Source organism: Canis aureus, chromosome 27 (genome assembly GCF_053574225.1).
Source record: "Canis aureus isolate CA01 chromosome 27, VMU_Caureus_v.1.0, whole genome shotgun sequence".
NCBI lineage: Eukaryota > Metazoa > Chordata > Mammalia > Carnivora > Canidae > Canis > Canis aureus.
This window is the reverse complement of record NC_135637.1, coordinates 17,273,671-17,299,009: the sequence shown is the minus strand read 5'-3', so window position 1 is coordinate 17,299,009 and position 25,339 is coordinate 17,273,671. Positions and strand designations below refer to the sequence as shown.

At 46.6% G+C, this 25,339-nt stretch overlaps 1 protein-coding gene and 1 non-coding gene across 4 annotated transcripts in view; both read left to right on the top strand.

Annotated features, from left to right (window-relative positions):
• FBXO21 (F-box protein 21) overlaps positions 1-22,460 on the top strand; it is a 46,708-nt gene extending 24,248 nt beyond the window's left edge. For 2 of the 3 annotated variants that reach the window (XM_077875803.1, XM_077875805.1), the window contains exons 9-12: positions 513-645; positions 6,989-7,200; positions 8,675-8,832; positions 18,443-22,460. In XM_077875803.1, coding sequence (XP_077731929.1) covers positions 513-645; positions 6,989-7,200; positions 8,675-8,832; positions 18,443-18,630 — 691 coding nt within the window. In that variant the 3' untranslated portion in view covers positions 18,631-22,460. The remainder of the gene's footprint in view (positions 1-512; positions 646-6,988; positions 7,201-8,674; positions 8,833-18,442) is intronic. The other variant, XM_077875804.1, reaches the window with a different exon arrangement.
• Positions 6,574-6,680, top strand: LOC144300080 (U6 spliceosomal RNA). The gene has a single exon (XR_013366721.1). It is a non-coding gene; the product is annotated as a U6 spliceosomal RNA (small nuclear RNA).
• Positions 22,461-25,339: the final 2,879 nt, after the last annotated feature.

The following is a 25,339-nucleotide window of genomic DNA, read 5'->3' as shown; positions in this document are numbered from 1 at the left end:
ATCACCACCCCCTATCAGAGTGGGACGTTAGTTCTGGTCGATGAATCTCCACAAACTCGTCCTTAACAAAATCCATGGTTTACAATCAGCTTCATTCTTGCTGATGTGCATTCTGTAGGTTTGGGTAAACTTGTAACGATGTGTGTCCTACGATGTGTGTCTGTAACCACTGCAGTGTCCTACAGAACAGTTTTCCTTTCCTAAAAGTCGTCAGTGCCCCACCTAGTCAGAATTTATTTTTAATTATAACCGTGTTATTGAGGGACTCTATAATGGAAGTGCCTATGATTTTAATTTAATGCCTACCACCAAAGTGAGTTGCAAAAGTTCTATTTCTTCTGGGATTTGTTATTATTAAGATCATTATAACTGCTTGCTTAACAGAGAGGAAGTACCAGGATCAGAAAAGGTGTGGCATTTGTGTCCATTACTTTTAAAACCTGAACCTTGGAAAAGAGGGTCTCCCACTCAGGGGCAAGCTGAGTAAGACAATGATTTATTTCCCCTGCTAGGGAAGGTATCGACCAGTCCTACCAGCTCCTGAGAGACTCATTGGATCTGTATCTGGCAATGTATCCAGACCAGGTGCAACTCCTCCTCCTTCAAGCCAGGCTCTACTTCCACCTGGGAATCTGGCCAGAGAAGGTAATTATTTTACTTTGCTGCTTTGCTCTTACCTTAGAGAGGGAAATCCTAGCTTGAAAGGCGGCCCTTGGAAGTTTATCCTTTTATCAGCCTGGAGAATAAATAAATTTATTCACTCTCGCATCTTGATCTTCAGCCATCAATTAAATGTTTTTTTGTTTCCTTTATTCCAAAAAAATTGGTTATACTGTCAGGAGTTGCCTGTTCTCTTTGTGTGTGTACCTTAAATACCTAGAACTACAGAGCCTCAGCTCTGCTACTTACCTGCTGGTGCCAAATATATTTTTGCCCTATGTTGACTCAGCATAGGGAAGCAAAACTTTAAATGTTCACCCTCCAAGCTGTGCTGTTAGTGTGGAAACTGACCATATATAAACACCCCTGTTTGACAAGGAAGAAATGAATCGTAGACGGTCTTCCAGTCTGCCTGCTGGACTTTAAGGACTGATTGTCTTTGAAAACTGTTGAACTCTGATACAGTCCTACTTGGGCTTCTCGGTTTTCTAATGACCCCTGTGGCCAGTGGCAAGTACTTGGAGAGGACCAGAGCATCTACGATCAGAAACACTCCTTTTAGCAAGTTGTGGGGGCAGCAGGTGTGTGAGTCCAGTGGCGTGTTACAGCGCGGCAGCAGCTGCACATTTCCATCATGCCCTGGATTTTCCATGGGAATATGTTAATAATCCATTTTGTTTATTTAGAGCAGCCTGCCGAGAGAATTTTCATTCTGAGCACTCATAGGCACATCACCATAAAATCATCTGCTCATGTTATTAGAGTGGTAAATAGTCTGACTCCACATTGCATAGATTTAAATTGGCTCATTTATTCCCCACTTCAGAGGTCTAAAATAGTTCTAAGAAGGGATGCATTAGGGGGAAAATCCTGAGACTCCTATCTTAAGATGTAATATGTAGCCCAGGTAGCAGATGTCCTCCCGGAACATCCCGTGCTCTGGTAGAACTAGATTCTCTACTGAAGTGACCACCTACTTCCCAAAACCCTCTTGCCAGAGCTCAATTGTTGCTTTTATTTTTTCACTTTATTTTTGATATTGAGGTGTACAAACTTAATTCCTGCTGCTTTTTTCTTTAATCAAGATCATTTGTAGAATGCAGAGACCCTCTCAAAGCATGGCTTTTTATAAGTCAATTCTGTACTTTAATTACACATCAGCCTCAGAAGGTGTAAGGTTAACCTCTCCTCTGGGGGAAAGTTTATAGGAGCTCTCACTCCCTTACCTTTGATTACAGACTCCTTTTAGTGCTCACCTGCCTGCTGGGAAGTACTTCAGTATCCCCTTTGGATGATCCAGGAGTGCTAGCCTGCTGAGCAGATGTCACTAAAGTTCTAAATTGCTTACACACAGAACATTTTTCTCAGGACAACCATTCATTTGTTTCTGGGATCGAGCACTTGGTGACCCCCTCATTGGGGAATCAGGAATGCAACGTGGCTGGGTCCCAGTGCTTCAGGGGCTCCCTTCCGAAAGCATGTCCTTGAGCTGGGGGAGCAACACCCAAGGCAGAGCAGCAAAACTGGGACCCCTGAGGAGGAAGAGTCCAGGGGACACTGAAACAGTTGGAAAAGGCTCCTCTCCGGAACAGGGTGTGTGGTGGACCCTGAAGGGTGGGGACCATTTCAGAGGATAGAAAAGTAGGTTATTCCCACCTGCACATGGCCCAGAAGTGGGCCCACGGACCTGCCTGACAAGAGTTGATGATGTACATACACATCTGTGTGTAAAGGTGAATGTGTGTGTGTGTGTGTGTGTGTGTGTAGAATATTTTTTAGATCAGTTTCTGGATGGCTTGGAAATAGTTTGGCCTTCTTAGGTAAAAGGGAAACATTCCCAAACTGGCAGGACGGGAAAGTCGCCTTATTTTCAATTGCAGTAAGTCAGGAACAGCTGAGGTGGCGGGCAGTCGGAGAGCCTGCCGAAGCCACCTGCACACATGTTGATGATGGCTCAAGAGTTGTGTCCAGGCAGAGTGGTGCCCAAGCCCCCTCACGCCTCACCCCTGTGGGCCAGCAGGCTGTTGGAGGCTGTAAGCACCAAGGCACCTTCTGCTTCCTGCAGCCAGACTTCCCTCCTTATTTTGACCCATGGCCCTACCTTTCCTTTTCCTCCTCTACATCTCACTGGAGAAAATGTCCTACCAATTTTCCAAGGCAGCCCCTTGTGCTCTGGATCCCATTCTGTTTTCCTTTGTCTACAGTTCCCTGTTTCTGCTCTCTGACATCAGCATTCTGCTGACTTGAATATCTCTCATCTTTGGGGAAGAGCACAGAAGGCACTCTCATGACGGCCCCACTGGCATTCCCCTGCGGCCACCTCCTTATCTGTCTCCCCTGCAGGGCTCAAGCCCTGGGACTGGCTGTGCAAGCGTGGGTGCCTGCGTGCAACCTTGCTGTGTGATGGCCTCCTGCCTCGCCTCCCACACATGCTCCAGAACATGGGGATCGTTCCTCCCCTCCACATACACACTGCTTTTGCCAAGGGAGCCAATGACCCCTTTTTACTGAAACCATTCTTGTTGCCAGATCCATAGATATTTGGCTTTCCTTATCTCTCTTGATCACTGAGGCTATTCCCGCTCAGAACGCTCTGTTCTTTTGACTCTGGTCTGTGGTTCTCAGGCTCTTGCTAGTTCCTTGTCCTGTGTATCTTCTCTAGAGGCTCCACACTGCGGGGTAGTTTCTCAGACTTCTGTTTTCTCTGCACCTTTCCCTGAGATGATGCCACCTGGCCTGTTTGCTTCAGTTACTATCTGTACGCTACAGCTACCTGGACCCTGAGCTCCAGATCACTGTACCCAAATGTCTACTGCACATCTGCACGTGGCTCTGTCTCTGAGACTATTGCTGAAGCCATCCGCCTGCTCTTCCCTCCACCCTTAGACCCTTTGAACCCATTTTAAATATTGTAGCCAGAATAAGCTTCATAAAATGCTTAGAGCCTTCACCCCAGTGCCTTGCAGATCAGGCTCATTCTCTTCAGTATGGTTTACTAGTTTCTCAGGGGTCTGACCCTGCCAGCCTGAGCTTCCTCAGCTCTCATAGTTGCTTTGGTGCTCCGCTGCCTGGCCACATCCTTCACTCAGGCCCTGTCCTCTTGCTTTGGGCCTCGGTGCGTGCTGCAGTGCTGCCTAAAACCTTTCCTTAGCTCTCAGCCCCATTTGCCATCTACCTTTTGCCGAGCTTCAGTTTTGCCTCTGAAAGCCCTTGGCCCCTCTGGGGCTGTCTGCTTCCCCCGCCCCATCAGCTGAGTGCTGGTCCTTTCGCAGACCTTTCTCTAAGGATACTGTGACTGCTTATTTATTGTGTTTTCACCATGGACTAGGCTCTCTAAGAACAAGGACCACATTTTGCTTTGTGCTTCCCTTGCTCTTAACACCGTTCCTGAGACACAGTAGGTGCTCAAAACAAAAGAGTTTGAATGGTTAAGAAGTGACAGAACTTCATTAGATAACAAGAGAGAGGCTGTCCAGATTTTCCAATGAGGGAGACCATTTGGCCACATTAAGAGTGGGTGTTTGGAGAGCAGACTTGTTTCAGGGGCAGGAGAAAGTGTTCAGTTTGGGGTATGTTGGACTTGATACGACCTGGGGCCATGGAAGGCAGCTGTCTGAGGACATTCGGCACATTAGCATCAGATGACTGAAGCCCCAAAAGCAGCAAAGCTCACAAACAAGTGGATATCTGGAACGTGGAGCCAAACACATCGTAGAGAGCCACAGGGAAACCTGTAGTTAGGAGGACAGAGCAGGGCCAGCAAACTGCCACCTGGCTTTGTGAATGTTTTGTCAAAGGCACATCTCAAATAAGGCTTGTTTGTTTAACTCTTTGTCTCTGGCTGCTTTCTAGCCACAGCAGGCAGAAGAGTAGTTGGGTGGGACACTATATGGTCCACAAAGCCTAAAGTATTTACTCTCTGGCTCTTCACAGTAATGGTTGCCACTCATGAGTAGATAGACCCCCTACTCCGTTCCAAGATCTCCACTCTGAAAACCGTGGGCTCCTGGAATTGTTGGCCTGGATGTTTGGTTGGAGACATCATGGCACCCCACTGTCAGTGCTGTCCTTCAGGAGCACACCAGGCCCCTATCACTGTGTCTGCTGTTCTGCTCTCTTCCTTCACCCTATCATCCACACATCAGAGGAAGGAAGCCATAGTTATCCCTGAACCTTGTCTCCTGATACTCCCAAGTGAGTGGGAAAAGCGAGTTGGAGACTTCTCTGTGCTTAGAAGACTCCCAGGTTACATCTGTTCACTTACCTGCTGGGGAGGGGCTGCTGGGAAGAGAGGGAGCTGTGGCTGCAGAGTGGAGGGCAAGTGCCATCCAAAATAACTACAGTCAAGCCTCGCACAATCTGGGCCTTAGGGGTGCTGGCCCCCAGTGCAGTCAAAAATCCATATAGAACTTAATGAGTCCCCCAGAACTTAACTAGCAGCCTGCTGTTGACCAGAGGCCTTACTGGTAGCAAGTAATTGATTAATATATTGTATGTGAAAACGTGCTATATTCTTAGAACAAAATAAGCTAGAGGAAAGAAAACATTACTGAGAAAATCACAAAGAAGAGAAAACAGATTTATAGTCCTGTACTAGAAAAAATCCTCATGTAAGTGGACCCATGCCGTTCAAACCCGTGTTGTTCAAGGATCAGCTGTAGCTGGAACTGCATATGGGAACACAAAGCCATATGCAAGCATAGAAAATAGAAGCTCATCGTTCAAATCCGTGCTTTTAGCTACAAAGAATAAATACTGTTTGTGTCCCCCAAACGAAAGCATCCTACTAGGGTTTCCATTACTAAGGTAGAAACTGGCTCTCGGTTGCTATTGGTTGAAGCTGGGTTTGAGGTGCTTAGGGTTATACCAGTCCATCCATATTCCTAACAGTGAAGGAAAATGCTCCTGCTCTTGGTTCAGTAAGATGGTGCCTGAGACCTCAGATTTAGAATCATACCCGGGTCTACATCCTCCCTCCACTCGCAGCCCCCAGGCCTTTAATCCCACAGTGCATGATTCCTCTTCTGGAGGTCCGCACTGATGGTCCTGCCGACCTGCAGCTTGGGAGGATTAAATGAAGTAGGAGACATGATGGGCTGGGCATAGTAATCAGCAGAGAAGCAGTGTTCAGTAAATAGTGAGATCCTGCAAGTCTTGGTCTGGAGGACAAGATTAGGTTTCAGAGTAACATCCTACATTGCAAAAAAGCAGTTTTCACAACACTTTCACTGGTTCAAAATATATCAGGAAATAGGGCAGTTATTTATTAATCATTACTTGGTAAGTGAACAAACTAAAGGTAAAGCAGCCAGTGTTACGGATCTGGGACTAGAATCCAGGTTCTATCTGTTCACATGCTCTGTCTTAGGACTCAGTAAAGAGGGAGAGATTCTATTCTCACAGGAGAAACATATCATAGACCCTCTGTTAAATGCTGTAGTAGAATGGGCACTGAATGATTGTGTGTGTGTAAAACTTTATTGGAATTTGCATTTTTTCCTTAGAGGCACCATGTACGGGTAGAGAAAACTTACCTTGGAGTCAGACAGTTCTGTTGCTAGCCTCTCAGTCATTTCAATTCCACAGAGAGATGGTTTCTCCTTACCCACTTGAATACACAGTCCCACTGGGAGTTAACAATCATTGAAACGATCATTGCGCTTCCAGAACCTGAGACATGTCTTCATCAGCATAGCTAATTTGCATCACTCAGGGGGCTTCTCTGTCACCCCTTCTGCCTTGTGCAGCAGAAGCAGCTCTGTCAGATGTCTCCTTGATCGGGACTGAAGCAGCTTAGCAGTTCTTTTACCTTCCAGTTGATGAGTGGCCAATGAAAATCATCTTTCTGGGTACGAAAAATGGATTCCCCACACTGAGCAAGAGTATTGGAACCCTTTAAAGTTCCCTAATCCAGTGGTCGCTTCGGCAGCACACATAATAAGATTGGAACGATACAGAGTAGATTAGCATGGCCCCTGCGCAAGGATGACATGCAAATTCGTGAAGTGTTAAAATAAATAAATGAATGAATGAATGAATGAATGAATGAATGTAAAGTTCCCTAATCCAGATGTACCCATGGAGGGCAGGCCCTGGCCACTTCATCCCATGCTTAGTCCCACACACTGTTTCTAAGTAATTCCTACGCTCCTACCAGTTGACTTTTGGAGGCCTGGGGCCATTGCCCACCATTAGCAGTGAGACCACCAACTCAGTGGATCCCTGGGCCACTAGCATGGCCCCACCTTGCCGTCCTTTGCCAGGTTATGTAGGCCTAAATCTCATGCTGTGAACAAGAAAAGGCCTAAATGAAAATATTATCTCCTAGTCTTTCTGTCTTGTCTTGAAGGTGCTTGACATCCTCCAGCACATTCAAACCCTAGACCCCGGGCAGCATGGGGCGGTGGGCTATCTGGTGCAGCACACGTTAGAGCACATTGAGCGCAAGAAGGAGGAGGTGGGCGTGGAGGTGAAGCTGCGCTCCCATGAGAAGCACAGAGACGTCTGCTACTCCATTGGGCTCATTATGAAGCATAAGAGGTGAGTGCCTGTGGAATCCATCCCCGCACCACTGCAGGGGATGCGTGGTGTGCCCGCAAGCACGCTTCTCAGGAGCCATGGCATCTGAGTGTCTGCCGCAGAAGCGACTGAAGGCTGAACCAGTCTGAACCAATTCTACGCTGTTTCCTAAGAAAGGGACTCACTTTCCTAACTGCGAATCTTCTAATGTAAGATCTGTAAGCAGCAGATTTTATCTCTCATTTTCTTGTTGCCCTGAGGCTTCTTTTCATTTCCATCCCCTTGAATCTGGGTTGTGGATAGGGTTTGCTGGGTTATAGGCACGTGTGTGTGGTCAATTGCTAGGCAAAATTAAACCATAACCACAGTGACCCTGTGATTTCTGTCCCACTCCGCAGGCTAGGAGCCGAGGGTTGCAGGGTTTCTGTTCTCACCTACCTGTGTTCTTGCCACACCTTTGAAAGTGCTCTTAAACAGCAAATGGCAAATAGTATTTCATTGTGATTTTTGTTTGCATTCTCCCAATTAGTCTGCAGATCGACTAGTAAACCTACAAAAAAGAAGTTCATTCAGGTTTTCTCTTCTGAAGTACCTCTTCAAACATTCTTATTTTCTACCCGAACTATTTGTCTGTCTTGTTGGTTTGTGGTCTCCTTGTCCTGCTACTAGTATCTCTATGCATATACGTTGCAAATAATCTTGTCCCAGTTTGGGGCTAGTGTGTTTCATTTTTTTATTGCATTCTTTTTTTTTTTCCTCCAACCTCATTATGGACATTTCAAATACACGTCAGTGGAGATGAGTATAGTGAACCAGGCGATGCTCCCATACCCAGCTCCAGCAGTTGTGAGGGTCAGCCTTCACATTTTCACCCCCTATCCCTACCCAAGCCCCTTGCAGTATGTGTACCTGAAAGGTAAGGGCTTGCTATATTTTTTAAAAGTGTTTACTATCTTCTTGTAGTATCTAAGGAAAAACAATTTCTTCACCTCACCATATCAGTATAGTCAGAATTCCTGTTGCCCTGTATTTTTTTTTTTTTTTTTTTTTTTTTAACAATCTGCTTGAATCTGACTCCTTTGAGTACTCTTTGCCTTTATGGACTGTTTTTCGTCCCTGGTTTGAGGAATCTTAAACCTGTCCTATTTCATGAAGTTATCTTAGGAATTCTATGTTTTATATATAGGCCTTTGTCCTACTAAGATACTGTGCATTGCTCTCAGGCCTGGGTCCCAATACCCTTTTCCGTTTGGATAACTACTTGACCCATGATGGTTGGTTGAAGTCTGTTCTTTTCCAACTGAAATGGTATCTTAATAATAAGAGGACCTTATAAAGGGAGCTAAGAGTGTCCTGAAAAATGCTTAATAGGGATAAAAGCAGGTAAATTTGTAAGGACATAACCTTAAGAGAACCAAGCCATTACTTACATATCCCAGAGTCTCTGTGACAGGGTCCCAGGGAACTGATTTGCCACTGCTCTTATATTGATTAGGTATGGCTATAACTGTGTGATCTATGGTTGGGACCCCACCTGCATGATGGGACACGAATGGATCCGAAACATGAACGTCCACAGCCTGCCTCATGGCCATCATCAGCCTTTCTATAATGTTCTGGTGGAGGACGGTTCTTGTAGATATGCAGCCCAAGGTAAGGAGCTAGTTCTCTGTGTATTCATAATGACACGCCGGCACATCTTAGCACACATTTTGAGTGTTCTGATACTGTGGGTACAGTCACTGATTTTATTTAGAGATGGCAGTTGTGTGGCTAACCTTATCAGGGCCGATTCTCAGCTAAATGTGGGTAGGTGTGCCCCTGTGTGGCCATGCAGTGGGTTAAATAGTCCCCGCCTTCAGACTCTTCCCTCCATCACCCCCACACCCAGGACCCTGTTCCAGTGTTGTTGCCAGCCTCTGTTCTGATTGGTCATTGCCTTTGCCAGTCAAGTTCCCGAAAGTCATGCTTCCCAAGCCCTACCATTGGCTCCCTCCAGGCAGTGAGGGCCAGCCTGTGCCCTGCCCATATGGCCTGTCTGAACTGGAGGACACTGTTGTGGGGACTACCCTAGCTGCCTCCGGCATCCATAGCCAGCTGTGAGCCCCAGAGATGTCCTAGAGTGGCCACAAGGGGAACCACAATCCACAGCACTGGCTCTGAGAGCCTTGATGGTCAGCAGGTGCATGGTGGTGTTTGGGGCCACTGCCAGCCCTGATAGGCGCTAGTCCAGGGCACTCCTGAAGTAGGACGGTTGGAGCCTGCAGAGGCCGATTAGAGACAGATGCCTCCAGTATGGGTCTCCCTTTTCTTTGTTCCTCCTTTTAATGGGATGAATTTATTGCATGGCTGCCTGTCAAGGCATTCACAGCTTTCATTTTGTTAGTCAAAATGAACATGAGTGAGGGATACCTGGCTGGTTCATTTGGAAGAGCATGTGACTTTTTTTTTTGTTTTGTTTTTTAAGATTTTGTTTGTTTATTCGTGACAGACAAAACACAGAGAGAGAGAGAGGCAGAGACACAGGCAGGGGGAGAAGCAGGCTCCATGCAGGGAACCTGACATGGGACTCCATCCTGGGTCTGCAGGATCACACCCTGGGCTGAAGGGGCGCTAAACTGCTGAGCCACCCGGGCTGCCAGAGCATGTGACTCTTAATCTCGCATGGCGAGTTCGAGCCCCACGTTGGGCACGGAGATTACTAAAAAATAAACAAACTTTAAAAAAAAAAAAACCATGAATGTTAATCTAGTGCTGCTCTGTGACAGGCAGTGTCCTAATGTATTTTAACCGCATTCGAGAAATATACCTATCCTCATCATCATACTTATGTTCTATGTGAGGGACTTGAAGCACGTAGGCTCATTCACATTTTAACTTAACAGACTAACTTTGAAGCTGGGGCACCTTGGCCGAGAGACATGTCCTTAACTCATTGCCATACCTTTCTGTGTCTGACCTAAAACGGTAGGTTTGATCTAACTCAGTATTGTGGTAGTGAAGGCAATAACAGAAATACCAGATGTGTAAAAATCTCATAAGTTTCAAGAAGACTAGAAAGTTTCCTATTCATGTTAATTTATCAGAAGCTGAGAGGGGATTGTATACAAAATCAAAAGAAAGTCTGTTCATTGAGATTATAGGTTACTTAACCTCTGTCAGTATAATGGGACAGTTGTAGGAGAATGGTCTTTGTGTGCCTGTGTCAGAGGAAAGGGCTGACAAGGATTTTATCTAACTTTGGAAAAAATTGTATAGGGGTGCCTGAGTGGCTCAGTTTGTTGATCTTTTGACTCGGTTTTGGCTCAGGTCATGATCCTCAGGGTCATGGGATCGGGCGCCATGTCAGGCTGTGCACTCTGTGGAGTCTGCTTGGGATTGTCTCTCATTCTCCTTCTGCCCCTCCCGCTCGCTTGTGCGCTCTCAAATTTAAAAAAACAAACCCAAACCATCATACTAATAACAATGTCTAAAAACTGACAAATGATTTAAAAATTATTGAATGACTCAGTAGACCCCCATGGATCAGTTGGTAAGCATTTCTACTCCTGTGTCACACAGCATATCCCAGGAACAAAGGGGACTGTCCCTTTCTCAGCACTGCATGCCATTGTCCACGGCTCCACCATGTGTATGCATTCATTGCCCTTTGGGTGGGGTCAGTATTAAGATGTCCAGTTTGAATCTCCGGAAACATTTAGATTAACTTGAAAATGGACTTTTGAAAGTAGATAAAACTGGGTATTTGGTTTCACATGTTCTGATTTTGGTGTCCGTGTTGAAGATTCAGGAATTCATTCCTAACAGATCTGACTAAACATGCCATGTAAAGTTAAAAGTTACCATACGGTAATGACTTTGTTAAAAAAAATTACACTTAATACCTGGTTGCAGTTTTACATTCTAAACCTGAGATAAGCTAAGTGATTGTGGGTAATATTAGCAAGTTATACCTTTTTTAGTTTTAAATTCTAGGACTTTTAGAAAATCTCTGAGCAGCCAGGATTCCCGTATGAGAGCTGTCTGTCTTCTACTAGGGGTCCTGTCAGCCCATGGTCATGGTTTCCGAGGTGTCTCCTGCATGCTAGCTGGGTGCCGCTTCAAGAGTCCAGGAAGTACCCTGGCCCTGTGCATTTGAAGATGCTCAGAGGTCTTCAGAGGGTTCAAGGGTTCTTGCAGCACCATCTCTGACTTCTCTGTCCTTCCCTGTCCTCCTCGGTCCAGTTAGCAGATTACACCAACCCCATTTCCTGAATATCTGTCTCATGTTTCCATCCGCTGCTGGCCATTCCTGGTGTCCCTCCCTCCAGCGCACAGGCATTCCTTTCCTGCAGGTACCTGCTTTCTCACCAGCATCTTTCAGACTCCCCTATAGAGCCTGGAGGTGACCTGGACCCTCCCTCACAGCCTCATCTCTGTTCCCACCACCATCCTACTCCAGCCGATTGAACTTTGTTCCTGGAGACCATCCCTCTCATAGGTCTTCACACAGGTGGTTGTCCGTTACAAACAGGCTCTTCTTCCTGCTGCCACTCCCCTACAGGGCTCAGATCAGGTCATCTGTCCTTGCTCAGTGCTTCCTGACACACCGTCCCTTCTGAGCCCTCACACCTTTTGGGGAGTTGGCAGTGTTTCCCATTGAGCACTCTGGCTCTCAGTCCAATAAGCTCTGTGAGTACAGAGCTACAGCCCAGTCTGCCTGTCCGGGGATGAGTCCCAGTAGATGCTCACATCTCTCAGAGAAGCTTACAAATAGAAGTGCAAAATAATGAGATGAGTATAGTGTGTCATTAATAACATGCTAACTTTTTTTTTTTAAACAACTTTGGATTAAGAGCATTTTTCAGATATGCTTAAAATATGGTCAAAACATTGAATACCCCATACACCCTAAATTCAATAGTTTGCATTTACCATATATGTTTCATCTGTAGACAGAGATTTCTAGTTTTTGCTGGACTGTTTGAGACTATTGCAGACATCATGACTTAAATGCTGAATCACTCATCTTCTAAGAATAAGACATTCTCTGCATCTTTGTAGTTACATCACCACACATAACAAATGTCTGATCTCCTGTCTAAGACACTTGGTCAGTGATCCCATTTCCCACTTGTCACCCAGTAACTTTGATAGGTTTTGGTTTGTTTTCACATCATGATCCATCCAGGATTCACACACTGACTTCACACACATGATTCCATATTTGGTTGCTACCTCTCTAAAGGCATAGTTCTCTCTTAGTAAGACCGGTTAGTTTCTTATTCCTCACCTTGTTTTCTTCCTTTTTCATGTAACTTTCACTTTTCAGAGTGTCCAAGCCAAAGGTCTTGTAAGTTGCCTAACATTCTGGATCTGTTTCACTGGTTCCTTGTCTGTATTGTCTGTAGACTGGAAGCTGAGTTGGAGGCTTGATCAGATCAGGTTAATATTTTGGGCTAGAGTGCTTGTCGGATGTGTGTGTCACACACATCTCCTCCAGAGCCCCTAGTGTTCAATGTCCCACTGCTGGTAGGTGGAGTTTGGTCACTTGGCTAAGATCCTTGTGAGGGACAGTTTTCCCTTTGCAACTAACACTGTGACATCCTGGGAATATCCTGTTACCCAATAACCGTGATCCTTCATTTTATTTTAGCGTCTGTTGAATCTCCTTGCCTAAATTCTTGTACGAGAGTTGCAGAACAGTGATTTTCTGCAGTTGCTCTTCTCCCTGCTTCTGTAAACAAGAGCTTTCCTGCCACCCTCCCCCTCTCCTTCCCCACTTAGCCCTCTCCTTCTGTCTCTCTCTCTCCTCCCCCCTTCTCCTCCCATAAATTCCTGGATTTTTATTTAGTCAATGTGTTAAAATCATTTGAGACAATTTATATTCTGGTTAACCCATGTTTGGCCAGTGGGAAACCTTGAGAGGCTAAATTTCAATTTAAAAAACACTGGGGCATCTGGCTGGTTTAGTTGGTAATGCATTTCTTGACCTCCAGATTGTGAGTTCGAGCCCCATGTTGGGTATAGAGATTACTTAAAAATAAAATGTTAAAAAACAGACGTATTTAAGTATGTTTTTGAACATTTTTTGGGTTTATTTATTTGCATCAGATTGCTTTGTTTTTAAACTTTTTCTTGATCTAAATTTTTAGCTTTTGGCTCATGTAATCCTATTAACTTGAGTAGATTCCTCTGATGAATGCTTCCCTAATTATAAGCTCTCCACAGAGAGTTGAAGAGTGAATTATAAGCCACAAGCATGCATGACATCCTCAAATAGTATTAGTCTGCATAATTAAATGAATTTTTCTCTCAATAGGTTAGATTATACCTAAATCCAAACAAGGTGGTAGACAGCATCTTGCATGTGTATAACTCCTGTTCCCACTAGGGGGCATGCTTTGGCACGTTCTGTACACCAGGGAGGGGCAGCACCTCCTGTCTCAGCTTCCCTGTACTTAGATACTGCAGAAAGTGAACATCACAGATGGTCTGAATTGAAGTTAGCTGCCCATATTGGAAGGCCAGGAATTCACTGCAATGTGAAAATCCAGTTCTTAGGTGTCTCGTATAGAATGAGCAAGCGCCTCAAATGATGCTTGGTACATGGTATGTCTCACCAAGCATCAGCTCCCCTTTGCATCATTTGTCTTACACTTAGGAATGAGTTTCCACCCACGAGCAATCCATGGCAATTTGCACGTGCTGGCAAGTATGTGCGGAGGCCCCATGTGGGAGTGGAGTATACATTTTCAGCCATTTCAGATGGCAATATGACTGATTTTTTTCTTTAAGATTTATCTATCTATTTATTTATTCATTCATTCATTCATTCATGAGAGACCAAGGGGGTGGGGCAGAGATACAGGCAAAGGGAGAAGCAGGCTCCCCACAAGGAGCCCGATGTGGGACTTGATCCTGGACCCTAGGATCTTGCCCTGAACCAAAGGCAGATAGATGCTCAACTGCTAGCCACCCTGGCTGATTGTTTTAAACTGTGAATATCTCAAGTGCTCATTCTCCTGTGTCCCAGCAGTTCCATTCCTGGGTCCCTCCACTGGAGATGCACTTATGCAGGTGTCTGTGCTTTTGTTATAAGACAAAGATGTTATTCATGAAGACTTGCCTGGTAAACTGGGGTCTCCAAATTGGAATGCTAAGCTGCAATTAAACTAGTTGCGACAAATGATTACAGTATGTTTTGTATAGATAAACACACATAAAAAATACCAAATTCTCTTTAGATGTAGTTATTTTAGCTACTTCTATGTATATTCACAGAAGAAGGACTAGAAGGATGCACTCACAGTGAGTGATTTCCTCTTGGGAGGGGGGACTCTAGGTGGTCTTGCCATAGTTCTATAGAACTGTGTTTATATATAGTTAAATATACGGGTAGGTGAATTTTTTTTTTAAAAAAAGGCTCCATGCCCAACGTGGGGTTTGAATTTAAGACGCTGATACTGAGTCACATGCTCTACCAACTGAGCCAGCTAGGTGCTCTTGGGTAGCTGAATATTTAAAATAAAATAAGCAGGGCAGCCCTGGTGGTGCAGCGGTTTAGCACCGCCTGCATCCCAGGGTGTGATCCTGGAGACCCCGGATCGAGTCCCGCGTCGGGCTCTCTGTATGGTGCCTGCTTCTCCCTCTGCCTGTGTCTCTGCCCCTCTCTCTCTCTCTCTCTCTCTGTCTCTGTCTCTATGAATAAATAAATAAATAAAAATCTTTAATTAAAAAATAAATAAATAAATAAAATAAGCAGCCAACGCTTTTTTTTTTAAAGATTTTATTTATTCATTCACGAGAGATAGAGAGAGGCAGAGACACAGGCAGAGGGAGAAGCAGGCTCCCTGCGAGAAGCCCGATATAGGACTTGATCCCAGGACCCTAGGATCACGCCCTGAGCTGAAGGCAGATGCTCAACTGCTGAGCCACCCCGGCGTCCCCAGACACATTTCTATGTGTATAAAAATGTCAAGGCGGGATCCCTGGGTGGCTCAGCGGTTTAGCGCCTGCCTTCGGCCCAGGGTGTGATCCTGGAGTCCTGGAATCGAGTCTCCCATTGGACTCCCTACGTGGAGCCTGTTTCTCCTTCTGCCTGTGTCTCTGCCTCTTGCTCATTCTGTGTCTCTCATGAATAAATAAATAAAATCTTAAAAAAAAAAGTCAAGGAAAGTGGGGAAGACTGAAGATTTCTCCAGGACTTCTAAGCAGGCCCTGTTTGATACTTTGCTCTCTTAAGTTTTATATTGCTGAGATTTTACCTCTTCATATAAATCCTTTTTTAAACTTTTTAGTGGATTTCCCCCTCTTAATACACAGTCACCATCTTCATTATTTTTTCTCCTCAGAAACATTTTTATCAGGGTGCCTGGTTGGTTCAGTTGGTTAAGCATCAGCTCTTGATTTCCACTCAGGTCCTGATCTCGGGATCCTGGGATTGAGCCTCACATCAGGCTCTGCGCTCAGCAGGGAGTCTGCTTGGGATTCTCTCTCTCCCTCTGCCCCTCCCCCCACTCATGCTTGCACACACCCTCCCTCTCAAAAATAAATTGCTTTGAACTTTCTTTCCTGTTCTGTTAGGAGCCTGGGCAGGTAGGGAAATGTGGGACCACAGGCATTCCCTTGGACTGCGCTGTCCCCTCCTGTGACTTCCCGAACATTCTGTCTGTGTTTTCATGCCTCTCATTGGGCCCACACACACAGTTCTGTGCAGCCACTACCAGCTCACATTATCCTTCCAGATCTGTGGTCAAAACCTGACCTTGACCCTTCTTTCCTCTCAGTATTCAGGAGCTGCTGCTTAATACACAGAAAAACAGAGGGGAAGGGAGAAATAATGCTAAAACAGACCTCTGAATTCTTTAGAGTGGTTACTGTCAGCATTTTGGTCTAGACAGCTCTTTCTGGTGGAGAACATCCTGTGCATTTCTTTAGCAGCGACCCTGGCCGCCTCCCACCTGTCGTCAGTGGCAGCCCCCAGCTGTGAAAACCAGATGTGTCTTCAGATATTTCTGAGTGTTTGCCAGGGGCACAGTAGTGCCCGGTTGAGAACCACTGCTCTTGACACACTAGCAACAGAACAGTTGTTCTGAGTTACCCATTTGAGTTCTTTTTAAATATTTCTATCCTGCCTACTAATATAGGCAGTTGTGGTCCCTTCAGAGCAAAAGGGCTTTTTTTTGCCACTTGGTGGTATCTTCCAGAGTCTAGACCCTCCATCTCATACTTTTGCATTCCCCTGCAAGGGAACCCGAGGCCATCAGCAGCTGCCCTGGGTAGGGCACCAGGCTGTGGCTATACCCCATATGCCTGCCATTAGCAGCATTAGAAATGTGTACACTGGGAAGGAGATAAAGTTCTCTACAGAGATCCCGTACGTAAGAGGAGCTGTCAGTGGCCGCAGACTGCTCAGTCTTCCTTTTTGGAGAACCTTGGGTTGCTGTGCCCCAGAGCATCGTCAGCCAGGGGGGCCTCCCCCCTCAGGGCTGCCATGGGCCCTCAGGCCTGTCCCCTCGCCTCTATCCCTGAGTCCCTCTCCTCCTCTGTGCTGTGTCTCCTACTCTGACACCTTCACTTCTGGAACGGGACTGTCTGGGTTTGGATCCTGGTTGCCTCTTGGGCCAGGGCTTTCGGTCCATGTCCCAGCTGTGTCAGCAGCAGATGGAAATGGTGACAGGGACCCCCTGGAGAATGGTGTACGTGCGCTGGGAGCCAGAGCCTGGCCACTGCCACAGTGGCTGCCACGGTGGCTAGCATGATGTAAGTGTCCAAAAAGAAGACTCCATACTATGGACGGAGCGGCCCCACTATGTGGCCTCTAGGCTCACCGTCCAGCAGTGTGCACTTTGACCACCTCTTCCTTGCAGCATGTGGGAAACAGGCCACTCATTTTCCTAACTGCCTGTCTTTGGAGGAATTCATGTGCTGTGGTGACCACAGTGAGTTGCATGGGTCATTTGGAGTGCTCTTACTTACTCGTTAAGTGAGGTTAAGATGGTCTCATGGTGTTCCTCTTTGCACGTGGTTTGTATGTATCAAACACAGACCTAATACACCTGAGTGTGTTCACGTAACTGCAGTCTGTTAGCACAAATTTTCTTCAAATCCCTTCCCATCTTGTGGTTAAAAAAAAAAAAAGTTACAGATTGAAGCATGCAGCTCCTTCCCCCTCCTAACACGAGGCCAAGTCAGTGCTTCTGAAAGATGCTCTGTTGATACTGGGGATGCTGGGGATGCACGGCCTCTGGGTGGAGAGGAGAGACATGGGCTGAACGGCCATGTCAGGATGTTTAAGCTGTTGAGGGACCCTTGGTTGCACTGTGTGTGAGGCCATCGGCTAGGCTTGCATGGGGTCTCTCCTGAGTGAAAGGCTATGCAGAATGTGGCTCTGTGTCGGTCAGAAACGAGACTGCCACGGTCCCTAGTCAGAGCGGGAGGGTGCCAGGTCGTGGAGAACATGGCTTGGCTTCTGGATGGAGGGCTCAAAACACTCTCCTTTCATTGGGCCCTCGGGAGAGCCGCTTTTCAAAGTGTTTTGGAGAGACCTGATCTGAAAGGGTTTCAGCCTTGTAAATGCCTTGCCTGGATTGTCATCTGTTTGTTTTAGTCATTCTGTTTTGAATGAGTTTCCTGTTTCTCTGGTGGCAGAGTGGCTAGCATGGTGAGGAGGTAGCGTGGTTTCCTAGGAGACAATACAAGTAGTGATAACCCACATCTGCACAGGTCAGAGGTGCAAGCCGCTCATCAGCTCCTCCCCCGGCCTCTCACGGAGCCCCAAGTGGCTCGCCTGTAGAAGCACACATCCAGTAGTGAAGGGAGCCCCGGCGGGGGGCAGGGAGGAGTGTGGTCTATATTGGGAGCACTCTGTTAGCAGATAAGGAGGATGGCAGGTCGACACTTGGAGCCCCATGGTGTGGAGCTGCAGCAGACAATAGGCAGGCTTGGATGCCTGGGTCCCATGCGCGAGGCTGTTGGTGGGATCAAGTCAGAGGACTACGGTGGGTCTGCAGTTTGCCAGCGCCCCCGGAGGCAGCTGAAGATCTGCTGGGGCTGACCTCTTGGTCAGAGAATAGGAGAACATTCTGTTCAGTGTGGAGCTGGTGGGGCCCCCACTGATGCTGTCCTGTTACTTCTTCCAGATTCCGTAAACACATCTCTTCCTTTCCTCCATGTCAAATACACCACATGAAAGGGGTGAGAGGTAGGAAGCTCTCTGGATTAAAAATACTGCAGAAATGTCCATTTTAACAGCAATGTCCGTGTGCCTCTTTGCCAACAGAAAACTTGGAATATAACGTGGAGCCTCAAGAAATCTCGCACCCTGATGTTGGACGCTATTTCTCAGAGTTTACCGGCACTCACTACATCCCGAATGCGGAGCTAGAAATCCGGTATCCAGAGGACCTGGAGTCTGTGTATGAAACGGTGCAGAATATTTACAGTGCGAAGAAGGAGGACGTAGAGTAACGTCTAGCAGAGGACACTGCGCCTTTGCTGCTGCTGTCCTCCAGGAGAACAGGATTCTGGAAGAAGACGTCTCCACGGATCCCTCTGGATTCACACCACCAGGAAAGCCACTTAACCAGTAGCACTGGTTGCCTCCTACCAACTTTAAATAACGTGTGCTCTCCTCCAGCCGCAAAGACAATGTTGCTCTCCGCCTACACTAGTGAATTCATTTGACGGCACTGTGTTCAGTGGCATGGCTTGTGTGCTTGTCCTGTGGTGACAGTTCGTGACATTCTGTCTTCATGAGGTCTCACAGTCCACACTCTTAGAGTCATCCTTCCTGCTCACTTCCTGTACGTCTGTCTCCACCTGTCTCAGAACATTTCACTTGCCAGACAGAGGGGGCTTCCATGTTGGCAATAATTTCTTTCTACTTTCTCTGCGAGACGCGTGCGGTCCTGAGTCGGGCTGCTTTGTCATTTTACCCTGAATTTAGTTGCTTATTCAGAGGTGACTCTGTGAGTGATGTGGCTGCATCTGAGAGATGGAGACATTAACAGACTAATGGTAGTCAGAATCATCCGCGTTTATCTGTCCTAATACATGAAACAGATTTCAGGCGTTTTACTTGAGTTGGGAGAATGGCATAGCTTTTCCTTCCGTGTCCCTCTCAGATATATGCTCATCTCTCTACGAATCCTTAGTTTTCTCTTTCATTACCTAAAGTCTTCTGAGCAAGTGCATAATAATGGCCTTTATGGACAGATTTTTCCATGTTCATCTATTCCTCCCTTTAAAATAACTACTTTATTTCCTTTAATTTTAAAAGTCATTGCAGTATCATGAATAGATCTTAAGTCAGTGATGGGTTCTCTTTACAGTAGGAAGTACAATCTGTTGTTAAAATGTTTGCTTTTAGAAACTGTACCCTGTGGTCTTCGCAAAGACCCGAGAAGGTTTCTCACCTTTGTAATCAGAAAAATATAATGAAACTTGTAAGTTTTTTTAAAAAGGAAAGAGGAGGTTCTATGCCCCCATCATCCCTTAGAAACACTCTAAGACCATTTTGAGTGTGGCGGGTGGAAAAACAAGTAAAACGTCTTTAACATGAAGAGCGTTCAATCAGCAGGGAAGGCAGTAGGGGTGTCGTCCTGCCTTCCCGAAGCACCGCTGTCCTGAGGATGCCACCAGGTCCTTGCACGGCTCCAGATGCCTGCCACTCCACCTGCCCATTCTTGAGCAAGCTAGTTAATTCATAGTGAACCAGTAGAAACTAACTTCTAGAGTTAGGACCTCCTTACTTTTGGAGTTGAAAAGAACCCAGTTGCTTTGGTGAGTGAGGCCTCAGGGGCTGTGATCCAGCCCAGCTTCACCACCCTTCTGTGCGTTTGCATGCTGTTTTTCCATGCCTAATTTGATGACCGCCTCTCGTTTACCCCTTGGAAGCCCTGGGATTACTGAGGTTTGGGGCAGCCACCCGAGACCACTTAATAGTAACTGCTGGCTGGTAAGCAGTTATTAGAGGTGAGGGTCCGGCCGGCCGGCTCCTGCCAGCCGGAGTTAGCTCTCGCCAGGGTCCACATCCCTAGTCAGTCAGATCCAGAACCTGAGGGTTTCGATCTGCCTGGGAAATGTGACCACTTCCAGCACCCAGCCTGCTGAGGCCAGGGGTCTTAACACTACTCTTCGTTTAAAGGTGAGAACTAGTTAATCTGGAGGTAATACTAACCAGATGCATTACTAAGAAACTGGAGCATGCTGAGTCATAATTGCTGGTTTTCTGGTTTGATTTCCTATTTTCCTTAGAGTAACATCAAAGCCAAGAAGGATGGTTTTACCTTTACTGACCCAATGTAAATATGTATCTAGACCGTTTTTAAATGTGTTTCTTCATGAATGCTTCATTTGGCTCCAGGAAGCCTGTGTCACCTGTGTAAGTTGGTATTTGGGCACTTTATATTTTTCTAAAAACGTGTTTTGGATCTCCTGTACTCTAATAAATCATAAGTTTCTTTTTAAAATTTTTTCCAAAAGTTTTCTCCATTTTAAAAAGCCCTGTTACAACAAAGTAGAACTTTCACAATGTTAAAATATTAAATATTTGGACATAGTCATTTCTCTTCAAATGAATGCCAAGATTTTTTTGTACAATGATTAATAAATGGAACTTAACCCAGAGAAACCACACAAGTGGCCTGCCCAATTTCGTTTCGGAACAGAAAGCCCAGCCTTGACAACAGCAGAGTGTCTCTGGCTTCTCTTCTGATCCAAACATGACAAAATTGGCTCTATTGAATTTTTCTTAACATTGGTAAGTGCACAGGGCACCTTTATTCTGTAGGTTCCTGCCAAAGGTCAGTTCTGTAAGCTGGCTAGGAATGGTTGAAACGCAAACATTGCAGCTTGTCACTGATGTTACACTATGTGTGTAAATTGAGAAGGGCAGGCGCCTTGAGAAATGTCAGGTTCTCGCCACACCCGTTCTTTGTGACGCTGCTGCTGCTGCTGCTGCTGCGTGCCATGTGGAGAGGACCCGACATGGGCCAGTCACCCGCTTCCTGCCCCACAGTGGGTCTCAGCCTTTGAATGTGCTGTTGTGCATTGTGACTTTATGAGAGGAGAACGTATGTGCCGTGTCTTCCCTACTTCTTAGACCCTAGAACTTTCCTCCCCAGCACACACACGCAGCATCCCCGAGGTCCAATGTTTTGCAGACGCACTTTGGGAAACATCAGTTATATCCAAAACTAGTCTTCGTTGGCCTCAGACTGGTTTGGCCAAGCGTCTCGTTTGGAAACTTCCATCTAATTGGATTTTGAAAGGTTGGCTTCATGTGTTCTCCCCTAAACCTCATGATAGATCTCCATTGTAAGTGCATTTACACAGCAAAATTGTTTTATCGTGAAAACCAGCATTAATACTGTTGCTAAATAAGTTTTACATTTTCTAATGTCTACTTAAAGTCTTGTTCTGATTTTAAAATGTCTCAGTCTTTCTTAACAGATTAAATTGAGTCCAACATTCATGCTCTAGGCTTTCTTCTACCATCGGAAGGGGAAATACTTGTTTTCCTTGCTCCGTATTGCAAGTAAATAAAATTGGATGACCAGCAGCTTTTTAATTTAGAAGTATCCTGTGGCCATAATAATCAAGATGTAGCTCTTCATGTTTTTGTTTGTGTTCTGGAGGAAAGGAGAGAATAATTCACCTAGACAAAATGCAGAATTTGGCTCTGTGACAGTCTATGTCTGGAGACGTCAGCAGTTGTATTGCATGTGTTCTTTTGTATTGCAAGCTTCCTTTGAGCCAGCACTGGCCTAAACTAGACTCTTCGCAGCAACCCTCTAAGGTAGGGCCAGGTAGTAAATATTTTTTGCGTGCCACATAAGGTCATATGTTCTCTGTTTTCAAAAATATAGAAGACCTTCTCAGCTTGAGGGCTGTGAAGAAATAGGCCACGGGCTGAGTCTGGCCTGTGGGCCGCAGTTTGCTGACCCCTGCCGAGGTGCAGGCCGGCCAGCATCCCACTATACAGCTGGGGAGTCCGGAGGGTACTGCTTGTAGGTGGGACGGCTGGTGGGACGCCCAGGTATCTGACCTCTGAGCTCCAGCTCTTGACAACCACACTACCGCCAACTTTAGCAACTACCTCGCACTGGTTTTATCCTTTGCCTTGCCGCCACTTTAACTTCTAAACATTGCAGTTCTGAAAACTTAGAATCTTGAGAGGAAAGGACATTCCTTTGGTGAATAAAATTCTGTGCAATTATAGAATAAATGTATTATGGCCATTTAGTGATGATTGTATTAGGGTAATGCTAGTTCTATAATAAATAGACCCAAAAATACACTGTGGCTCTTGAACACAAAATAACTTTCTTGCTCACCTAACACTGGGCAGGGGAATGGGTTGGCGGGGGGTGCTCTGCTGTCTGTCTGCTGGAAGCTAGCTGTGCAGCTTTCGGGAGCATCCTGGGACCATATGCATCCACTCTGAAGGGGAGTGGGCATGGAGGGATATATCTGGGAGGGTTCAGTGCACAGAGTCTGGGGGTTGGCCCCTGGCACTGCCACTCACGTTCTGCCAAGGAGACTGGGAATGAAGACATGGAAACATGTGGCCAGTCCACTCTGGGTGTTCTCTCCCCACAGCCAGACGTGCCGTCTTCGCAGGTAGACAGCCTCTGTGACGTCAGACTCTGTGATGGCAAACGTTGCCGGTGTCAGTGGCTCAGTCCAGAAACATTTCTGCAGCCACAGCACGGCCAGAGGCCCTGGGAGCTACTCCTCACAGGTCACACTGCCGTCTACAGTCCACAGTCCCTGCAGCGGATGGCCAGGGGAGGGAAGGAGAGGAGGCCTCAGGGCAAGCCACATCTGTCACTTCTGCTTCAGTAACCAGACAAGTCATAGACCCACAACCTGACTCCAAAGGAGGCTCCTCCTCATCTGTGCACCTCACCCCGAACCTCTCCTACGCACTTCCTGTGTCCTGCCTGGAGTCAGTGCAGCATGGCTCCTTGGGGACCAGCCCCATGACCTAGAACTTTGACCCCCTCTCCCTGGCCCCTGGCACCCAATCCGTAGGGACTCAGAGGCCAGACAGCTGCAGTAGAAACTCCCACTGGGAAAAAGAAGCAGGCGCACAGAAGCTGCTGTGCTCCCAGTGAGGGGATACTGCTGGGCAGGCACCACGAAGACGCCCCCGCTCCACCCCCGTCCTGGCAGATGGGGAGAGTGGTTGCTGAGCCCTCCTGCCCTCTGAGCCCAGTTCTCCCTGGCCACCCCGCTAGTAGGGGTTGGGGTGCATCGTCCCTGGGAGCTGTGCAACTCAGTGTACTTCCTGCCTGGTACAAGTTTAGGGGCCAGCCCCAGACTTTTACTTATTTTTACAAGCTTGTGATTCCTCACAACGATCCCCTCAAACACTTAGGCCTCTCAGCTATCTGTGCCTATGATCGCATCCAAAGTTCTTTTCCAGCACTTTACAGTCTGCTTTATTTCCTTGCTGCTCTGCCCCCTGCCTGTCTCTTCCCCTGTCCACCCCCCCTCCGCCCCGACTTAACGGTGGCCGCAGCTGTCTGATGCTACCCCGAGCCGAATCCAGCTGTTGAATAGGCCTGCATTGCTGAGAGTGAGTCTCATCCTCATCTCTTGCTGGGGGTGCACAGAAGCAGTTTCGGTTTTTAACAGGAAGCCCGAGATGCCTGACTTCGGTTCTCAAACCAGCACATTTCCCCTGGAGCATCCTTCTTGGCATACCTTGCTGTTAGCAAAGAGCACCCAATCAACACACTATATTCTCTCTCCAACTACTTCCCCTAGACCGGCTACAGCACCAGTGACCACCTTGCAAACTATAAGCGAAGATTTACCAAGTACAGACCCAAACAGCCCTCCCCGCCTCACAACCTGCCGCATGTGTGCCGCATGTGTGCCTTGGCACCTGACGGCTAAGTGGACACTGCGTACAATTTAGCTTTTTTTATGGCAGTCCCCCTTTCAGGGGGGCAGTTTAAGTTCAAAGTGGGCTAAGGTTTCCATAGGAAGTTCTCCTTCCTTGTTTGGCTGTTCAAAAAACTAAGACATGGATGGCTAGTTTTGTGGGGACTGGAAAGAGCTAAGAGCGAGTTGTTTAGTGAACTTCAGGAGTTGACATAAAGAAATTTGGGAGAGAACCAGTGGGACAGCACGCAGTATAGAACCTTGCACCGGGGCACCCCGGTGGCTCAGTGGTTGAGCATCTGCCTTCAGCCCAGGTCTGGAAAAAAAAAAAAGAATCCTTGTACGGTTGGACTTTCCAACTACTCCCCTTAGAGTGACAGAAATATTGGGGTGCCTGGCTGGCTTAGTCAGTAGAGAACGTGACTCTTGATCTAGGGGTTGTAAATTCAAGCCCCACCCTGGGTGTAGAGATTATTTAAAAAATAAAATCTTTTTTTTTAAGACTATTTATTCATGAGAGACACACACAGAGGCAGGGACACAGGCAGAGGGAGAAGCAGGCTCCCTGTGGGGAGCCCCATGTGGGACTCCATCCCTGGACTCCAGGATCCGGCCCTGGGCTGAAGGCGGCGCTAAGCCACTGAGCCACCCGGGCTGCCCCAAATGACAGAAATCTTAATGGAAACGTTCATATTCAAGGCACAGAAATCAGGGGAACCCAGAGGACACTTTGAATGAAAGTGGGTTGCGATTTTTCATGTCTCCAAAACATTGTCATCCCTAAGTTTTAGAATTTGCTAATAACCTGCCCCTTATTATTATATGGTCATGTCCTCAGTCATAGCTGCAAGGACAGGAAAACACTGGTTTCCCTCTCTTCTAGGTTCTGTGGCTGATCTGATAATTAAATTGACACAAGACAGATTAACAGGAAAAAATAATAAATTTAATATCTTACAGGAGCCCACAGAAATAAGAGATTCAAAGAAGTGCCCAAAGCAGGCATCTTTTTTATACCTTCTAGACAAACGACACATTTGTGGAGAATTGACAAGAACAAGGGGTTTGGACTTGCCAAACCAATTAGAAGAGAAGCCACAAGGGTTGTCCACACGGCCTCCTGGGCCCTGAATTTCCTCTCTGGTGATAAGGATGCCTCTCTTTCCCCTGGTTCAGGGAGGGTACCCCGCACCAAGAATTTATTTCCCACTCTTAGGGTCAGAGTGTCCTCTTTGCACTGGCTGCATCTTAAGTCACTTTCATTCAAAATAATCACTATGCT